Source organism: Ochotona curzoniae, unplaced genomic scaffold (genome assembly GCF_017591425.1).
Source record: "Ochotona curzoniae isolate NIBS_2020 unplaced genomic scaffold, NIBS_Ocur_1.0 scaffold_3835, whole genome shotgun sequence".
NCBI classification, from domain to species: Eukaryota; Metazoa; Chordata; class Mammalia; order Lagomorpha; family Ochotonidae; genus Ochotona; species Ochotona curzoniae.
In genome coordinates, this window is record NW_024467114.1 from 23,709,746 (window position 1) to 23,718,446 (window position 8,701).

The 8,701-nt window shown below is 51.5% G+C and overlaps 1 protein-coding gene across 1 annotated transcript in view; it reads left to right on the top strand.

Annotated features, from left to right (window-relative positions):
- Positions 1-2,161, top strand: part of NOD1 (nucleotide binding oligomerization domain containing 1) — a 45,188-nt gene extending 43,027 nt beyond the window's left edge. Inside the window, exon 13 of the mRNA XM_040964518.1 lies at positions 1,201-2,161. Within this exon, the coding sequence (XP_040820452.1) occupies positions 1,201-1,273 (73 nt within the window). The 3' untranslated portion in view covers positions 1,274-2,161. The remainder of the gene's footprint in view (positions 1-1,200) is intronic.
- The last annotated feature ends 6,540 nt before the right edge of the window (positions 2,162-8,701 follow it).

The following is an 8,701-nucleotide window of genomic DNA, read 5'->3' on the forward strand; positions in this document are numbered from 1 at the left end:
CATGCTCAAAGGGAATGCCAACATCATGGGCAGTAGCTTAACCTGCTGAATCACATGCTGGGTCCCAAAATATATATATTTTTTGGAATACACTTCCATAGACGACTGAAACAGGTTCCTGTTGACAACATGTGGAGGCTGTGAGATGGAGCTGCTGACTGTTTTCTCATTCCTGTGAGGTGCCTCCCAGCCAGGAGCTCCATAAAACCAGGCCTGGGACCACACAACATTGGGCATCCATTCATTCTCTGAGTCCTGGGCATCTGGAGTGCCAGGTACTGTGGAGCACAGAGAGCCTGTGCTGAACAAGGCTCTGCCCTCTGGTATTCACTTTATAGTGGGAAAACCACTCAAGAAATGACTCCCTTGTAACTACAGAGGGTGTTATCCAGGAGCTAGTGCATTGAGATGAGACAGTGAAGCAGTACTCACAGAAATCAAGAAGGAGGGAGTGTCCTGGAGCTGCTGGCAGTCCAGCGCCAGGGGCCCGCAAGATGCAGAGGAGAGGGCCACATGAGGTTGGGGGTCATCTTACATACGTTGGCTTGTGTCCTAAAAGCAGTTGGAGAGTTTGAGGCAGGAGAGGACTGGGCACGGAGCTGCTTGGGAGAAAGATCGCTCCTGGCTGTTCTAGATTACCTCCTAGGAGACCAGAGCAGGTATTTAGGCTTGGTTGATAGTACATCGCAGTGGCTCAGGAGCGAGACAATGAGACCCAGCCCAGGATGGAGGTCCCTGTGTGGAGCAAAGGCATTCTGGGGATGGATGACAAAATCAACTCAGAGAGGGAGACTGGGCAGCCTGCAAAGTGTCCCTGTATTCAGGCCTGGGTAAGTGGGCTGCCATTTGGCTTGGCGATTCTGACCCCACTTGGGGCTCCAGCATTCTATATCATGGAGTGTCTGGGTTCGAATCCCTGTATTGTCCCAATTCTAGCTTCCCACTAATGCACACCTGACCTTGGCGGCTCAGGCCTTTGAGTCCTGGATGCTCTACGTGGGAAACCTAGATTGAGTTCCAGGCTCCTGACTTTGGCCTGGCCCAGTCCCAGCTGTTATGAGTGCTTAGTGCTGGAGGTGAACCAGTGAGAGGAAAGTCTCTGCTTCTGTGTCTCAGACAAGCAGGGACTGAGCAACTTGCAGCTCGCCTTTGTGAGCCTCAGTTAACTGTGTGAATCATTTCCTCTGTCCCTTCCAACAGTCTGAATGGCAACCCGATAGAGCCCGAGGAGGCAGAAGCCTTTGCCAAGGAGAAGAGGATTATCTGCTTCTGACTCGTCTTGGCAGCCGCTGCAGGGCCAGTTGGGCCTGTGGGCAGTGCATGTGTTCTTGAGGTCAGCGCACCATTCACCTTGCACCTTGCACCTTGCACTTGGCAGGAAGGGGGCGTGGCTGTGAGCTGCTGGAGATGTTGCAGATCCGGAGCATGCCACTGTACTAACTGGAGTCTTCACTGAGTAAATGCTGTCGTCAGAAGCACAAGGAGTAAGAAAGAGGACAGACAAGACCGGCCCCTGCACTTGCCTGGCCTGAGCACCAGTGGGAGCCCACAGGCACCATGGCCTGAGCCACTGCCCTGGTACACAGATAGTGCCTGCATTCTCGGAAGGGGCTCAGCAAATGAAAGTGTTGTGCCTTAAACCATTCCTTCCTGCCCAGGACTTCCTACACCCTCCCCCTCAGCCCCTGCCCCGTGATGGTGTTTGTCCAGTGCCCACTAAGCTGTGGACAGCACAGGGATGTGACTCACTCCGGGGCCTCTGGTTTGGTCCTGACACATGCCACTGCCCTCATCTGTCCACAGAGCCACATGCCACAGACCAAAACCCAGTCCCGCCCGGGAAGAAGTCTTGCCTCCTGCCTGCCTGAGGACAGCCAGCCTGCATTAGCTTGTGGCCTTGGCATCAGGTGGGGGTGTCCATCTCCTGGCTTCCCCAAGAAGGGGCCTTTGCTTGTGACCCCAGGTAGAGCCCAGAGCTGGCAGAACCCTCAATGCAGAGCATGCTGCTGGGACATTCTGCACCATGGCAGGCATGGGCAACGGAGTAATGCAACAGCTTGTTAATAAAACTCAGAAATGCTCCTTGCTGGTGCCAGCTGGCTCTGAGTGTGCTGGGGACCCTGAGTCCCATCCTGATCTATCACCTTGTAGGGCAGGGTTGTAGAGCAGGGGTGTTCTCAGGCGGTGGTGGACATGGGGTGCGGGGGTGAGGGGAGGGCCTGATGGAGGAAGCCAGGGCCAGCACCAGGTGGCTCCTCTGCAGGCCTCCCCTCCGACCAGGGGTCAGCTGAGACTGAGGCAGCCCCTGAGGCCTCTCCACCTCAGCAGCCAGGCAGGTGTTTTCCTTGGGGAGGCGCCTTGGGAATCATGCTGCTTGGGCTGAACTCACTCTCACCACCGCATGCAGCTACTGCCAATGGGGTTCAAGGTCCACTGCCTTTGTCTGCCATGTTGAGGTCTGGGGTGCTGTGCTTGATGACTGATGGGGGGGCAGGGCGGGGAACAGCACAGGTGAGGCAAGTGGGAGGGGCCTCCCACACATTATTACCCTTGAGCCTTAGGGTGGCAGCCTGGCCTTGTGCAGCTCCCTGTTGGGAGGAATCCCATAGGGAGGGAGTCAGATCCCTTATTATTGATTCACCCAGTAATCACCCCCATCCCCTTCACACCCCAGGCAGCAACTTTCCTGATGGATGACGTAGTCTGGGCAGCAGCTATGCCAGAGAGTATCAAGGATGAGTGCGGCACACCCAAGGCCAAGGGCGCCCAGAACAGACTTCAGCCTGCTCAGGTCTTCCGAGAACCACACTTAGTGGCACAGAAAATTCACATTTTATCAGATAGCTACAACAGAGCCCTCTGGCGTGGGAGATGGCTCTCAGACCTAGTAACCAGAGGAGGGGGTGTGGGAGTCAGGGGGACTAGGGATCGGTGCTGGCAGCTTAGGAAGTGCCTTGTCTTTCCTGTAAAGCTGAATGTGGGCCCCTGATCGGTTGCCAAGGCCCTCCCTGTAGCATTGGTGTGCAGGCTTTTCCCACAACTGTAGCGTTCAACTCCCTTCCTCCCCCACCCTGCCCACAACCCACCCAGGAAGGGATGTGTTTTAAGATCCCCAGGGGATGCCAGAACCTGTTCTCTGACAGGCTGTGTTCCCACATGCCAGCAGTACTGCGGGTGGCACCAAATGCATGAGCCTCTGCACGGCTCATGGCCTGGGCCTCCTTCATGTCACTCCTCTTGAGTCTTGGGGCAATGACTAAGGAAGGTAACAGTTACTTGGACTCTAGCACCATGTGGACGTGCAGGACAGCAGGAGGATGGGCACACAGGGCAGGATAGAGCAGACAGTGCAAGCTCTTGCCAGGCTTGTTCCCGGATGTACCGTTTACGCCTGCAATTTTCCATTTATAGTCTTAGGCCTTGGTTGACCACAGTTACTGAAACCAAGAAAAACAAGACAGCAGAAGAGGGGAGACCACTGTTAAAAAAGAGGGGAATTCTTTGTGCAGGAGATCTGGGTTGACACAGGGAAAGACTGTGGCTCCCGTTTGCCACATGCATATTGACCAGGAACTGATGAAATGTGGCTTGCTTCAATTCAGTGGGAACTCCTTCTCAGAGACTTGGGGGGAGTTTCCAACCAGGGTAGCGGTGGCACAGGAAGTTCTGCAAGTACAACTCCCGAGATCGCAGTATGCCAACTTGGCTAGTTACTGCTCTCACCACCCAAAGGATGCTGCTTTTTCAGGGTGTGCTCGCTAGATGAGGGTGTGGCAGCCACAATTAAAGCCAGAGCAGCGGCCAGCATGGCCAATGCAAAGCTGGGCCCAGGAGCCTGCACCAACCCACCTGATTGCCTTGCAACTCTCAAAGCAGAATATTCTAGGGCTAGTGGGCAGCAGCGTGTGATGCTGGCATCTGAAGTTACAAGTACTTACTTCAAGCCCTGGCTGCTCTGCTTCCTTTCCAGCTCCATACTAATGCACCTGGGAAAGCAGCAGATGCTCCAAGTGCTTGGGTCCCTGCACCCTCCACCCACATGCGAGACAGGGATGGAATTCCTGGCTTCTGGCTTCAGCATGGTCCAGCCCTGACCACATTTGGAGAGCAAACCAACGGATGGAAGAATTATCTCTAGCTCTCCTTCTGCCACTCTGCTTTTCACATCAATACAATCTTTATTTAAAAAAAAAAAGAAAAGAAAAGCAACAAGACAAAGGAAGGAAAAATGGAAGGGAAGAAAGAAGGAAGAAAAGAGAGAGGGAGGGATTTCCAGCACAGATATCTGGCACATTGCCAGATGGGGTGTTTGCAGGAAATGAGTCCTCATTTACGGAAAAAACTCCACCTTGCTCTGGAGCTGAAAGGCAAGGCCATGTCTGAGGTCTGTGCAGAGCACTTTGGGAGTGGAGGCAGCTGGGGAGGGTATGCAAACTCCTGTTCCCACACAGCTGGGCTTGGAGCATCCCAGCCTGGCTCTCCAGGGCTCAAAATGGAACCAGCGCCACTCAGGACCCCTGGAGATGTCTGGAGGTGTCTGAGCTGGTCCTGGGCTTCTGTGACCTTTGACCCCAGTGGCTTCCATAGCAGTGTGTGCTCACTGTGGTTGTGCTTCTCCCTGAGGCTCCTGGGGCATTCTGAAGGCCAGTGACAAGAAACCAACCTACTGCAACATTGTTTCCTTTCTTCCTGCCCATGATGCATTCTTGTTTGTATTGTGAACTGCACTATGGTGTCATTAAAGGGAAATTTAAAAATGATGTTTACAATGAACTGCTAATAGAGCAATTTAAATTCTGTGTAGTGCCTCCATGTTGCATTTGGGCATCTCTGTGCATAGCCATAATTACAACATTTGCAGTTCCTTTAATCAAACATTTTCCCACACTGTTACATAGTTTTCATAATTATCATTTATATTCTAGGAGCTTCAGAATTTGCTTAATTACATTCTGACTGCGAGATGTTCATGTGTCTAATGACTATAGCAATGATGATTATTATGGTCATTTCTATGGAATTATAAAATTCTTGGGACATATTTGGCATAGCAGTGAGCACCACTTGGGATGTCCACATCCTTTACTGGAGTCCTGGCTCTGCTCCTGATTCCAACTTCCTGTTAATGTGCACCCTGGGAGGCAGCAGGTGTTGGCTCAAGTACGTGGGCCCCTGCCACCCACAGGGGAGTCCTCAATGGAGTTTCTAGCTCCCAGCTGCTGCCTGACTCAGCCTCGGCTTTGTAGGCATTATGGGAGCTAGCCCTCATTCTCTCTCTGTTCCTCAAAATTAAGAATGAGAGAGGAAATTCTCCGGAGTTATTTGTTTAGATTGAGGTCATCAAGACCAAGACTCTTGCTGGGGGAGGGGGTTGAGTTTTTCATCAGTGGGAGTCAGTGGAAAATAGACGCCCATGGCCCCTGATGTCAGCCATGTCTCCTGTGAAGGCGGGCAGAGTCCCCTGCCCCAAAGCTTTGTGTTCCACTCTCAGTGACATCAGAGGCTGGCCCTGCTAGTACAGCTGCAGGAACACATCAGTGTGGCTCAGAGTGTTAGTGTGTAGCATCATAATCCTCCCAGACTTGCCTTAGTGCAGAAACCCTCCGCGCACATGTGCACAAGCGCACAAGCATGTTTGTGTATGAGACTGACTGCAGCTGATGAAACCCACCAGCACTAACTCACACGGATCCTCCGCTCCCGGCATCCCTGAGGACAAGTGAGAGGCATCTGTCTCCTAGCTTGCTGGCAGGTGCAGACCATGGCACCTGGCCGCACCTCACCATCAGCTCAGTACCCCCTCCCACCAGCAGACAGGCAGGAAACCGAAAGTGAGAGTAACCTGCCACAGTGGCGGAGCGAAAACTGACAATGTAAGCCTTCTGGCTGCTTGTGTCTTCCTTCTGTTTCCCAAGCCCAGAAGGCTGGCTTCAAAATGCCAGGGCAAGTTGAGCCAAATGTGGACGCTTCCCCTGGGGACACAGCAGGGGCCCCTTTTGGGTTCTGGGATTTCTTGGGAAGTCTGATCTTCACCTCTGGTCCCATGGTGCTCCCATTTATGAGCCCCCCAGGAGCATGCTGGTCCCAGCAGCTTCACCGCCAGCTGCACATTCTCCAGCTCCCAACCAACTGCACACTGAACCCCAGGAGATACAAGGCCTCATTCCAGAGATGGGGACAGCAACTTCCATCACAAGAGGGCAGCAGAGGTCCAATCATTACTCCACTATGGACGCAGCCCAAATGACTTCACTGTGCACAAGGCTTGTCACACTTGCTTTTAAAACACCAAACCAAAGGACATTGTATGAGAAACAATTTTGACTTAAGCCTGTCTGTTCATGAGTTTAGACATTAACACCTGCAGAGGGAGGGCTGAGGGTACATAGGAACAGCACCACGGCTGGTTCTCTGGGGTCTGTGGGTCTGCCTTCAATCCCATAGCTGTCAGTAGCTGAGTGACCCTGGCCAGGGGATGCAGCATCACCTGTTACATTCCCACCTGTGTCATGGAATGATATACAATAGTGCTCCCCTTGTTTGGTGATGTTAACGTGTGAGTAAACGAACAGTACCTGCAACTCTTCCCACCAGCACTGCCTTCATGAGCACTAGGGATAAAGAGGAGACAGCACAACACACTGGGGCATCCTTCCTAACCCTCAGAGTTCCCTCCCATCCCAAAACCACACCACCATTTTCACACTGATCAGCAGAGTCACCTAACACTGAAAGCAGAACTGTGTCCAAGGCAGAGTCCCTGTGGACGCCTGCATCCCTGGGAACAAGCCAAGTCAGCCATCTGTGTCCATGAGTTCTGCATCTGCAGATCTAACCAAACACAGAGCAGAACACGAGAAACAACTGTATCCATCCCCAAATACAGTATAGTCACTATTCATATAGCATTCACAGTGTGTGACCTAAGAGCAATCTTATAATGATTTAAAGTATATGAAAGGAAGTGCTTAGATTATACACAAGCACTACACTATATAATAAAGCATACATCAAAAAGTTCAAGGGTAATGGAATAAAAATGTTTATTTTGGTATAAATATTTTTCTTTTTGTATTTATTTTTCATTCTGTTTGGAGGGCAGAACGAGATTTTCTATCTGATGGTTCATTCTCCAAATGCCTGCAACAGTCAGGGGGCCCAGAAATAAACTGGGGTTTCCCAGGTGAACTGCAGGAGCTCAAATTCTGCAGACATCACCTGCTGCCTCCCAAAGTATGCATTAGGGATGCTGGTAGGTGCAGACCGTGGCACCTGGCCGCAGGAAGCTAGATCACCAGTAGAGCAGCTGGGCCTTGGGCCAGGCACTGATATGGGATGCAGGTGTGTTGATTGCTGTGCCAAACTCATCCTGATGAGAAAAAAAAACACACACAAAGAACTGTACTCAGGGGCTGGAGTGGGACCTGCATATCCTGGGTGTTTTTGCTTGCATCCTGAGGGACTATAGAACTTAACGTGCCTTCCTTCACATTTATCTTGCCAAGTAAATGCATGCCCAGGGGAGCACATTATTTGCAGGAGCATGGATGAGGAAAGCTAGAAACCTTGCATTTTGATTTGAGTTCACAGATTGCTAACCTGTCCTGTCTACCTTTGCATATACATTATGTAACTGAAGTCTTTCCCCTTTTTTGGTGCCCTGTGTCTGCTTTTCATTTGCTTGTTTGCAATGCTACTGATTGCCCTGCTTGCAGCAACAATGAGGAGAGAGCCAGAAAGAAGGCAGGACCAGAAAAGAAATGAGTGGAACTGGAGGCCTGGAAGGGGGTGGGTTACTTCTGGAATCCTGATCCCCATCCTACCTTGCCCTCTCCTGGTGTGGTGTGGGAGGCCATATGCCAAGCTTAGCACCTCCCGTGCACATGTTGTGGTGGGGGCGTCTCAGCTGATGGCTAGAGCTTTCAGATTGCAGCTGGATGTTCCCTAGGCCAGATCCAGGAGGTTTGTTCCTGTTGCTGAAGTGATGCACTTGTTTCCTTTTCCCACGAGGACACACTGGTGGCCCACAGAACCTTCTACCTGCATGCACTGGTCCAGCGTTTCTTATCTTATCTGTGTTGTTAGAAACCTTGAGCAGTTGCATTTTTCCCCACTGTCCCCTTCTGCCATGAAGCTCTGACACCACAGCTGCAGACCAACTGCACTTGTGCTCATTTCCACCCACCCCCATCCCCCAACTACAAAGCAGTGACTGCCCACATTACCCTTTCCCAGTCCTTGTTGAGAATGCTTGGTCCAGTCAAACCCCTCTTACCACAAAAGCCACTGGCTTTTCTAAGCATTATTCCACAAATCTTGGTAGTTAAAGATTTTAACATTCTAGGTCAGGCATGTGCTATGGCAGTTAAAAAGCCGCTTAGGACTCACACACCCCATATGCAAGACGTGAATGGAGGCTAGGCTCTTCTGGGTTCTGGTCTGGGCGAGCCTTGGGAAGGTGAGCTGATGGGTGGAAGACCTCTCCCTGTCTAATTCTCTGCTTTTCAGATACATGGAAATAAGAATTGAACATTCTCATTCGCTTTCCTTCTTACCTGAAGACAGTCTTATTGTATGCAGGAAAACTGTTCATGTGATTTTAAACACCTGCTTCTGGGTGGAAGGGGAAGGAACTGCTGCCATTTGAATGCTCCACCCAGAAGCTTCTGAGCTGGATTTCTACAGTTGAGTGCCCAGCTCC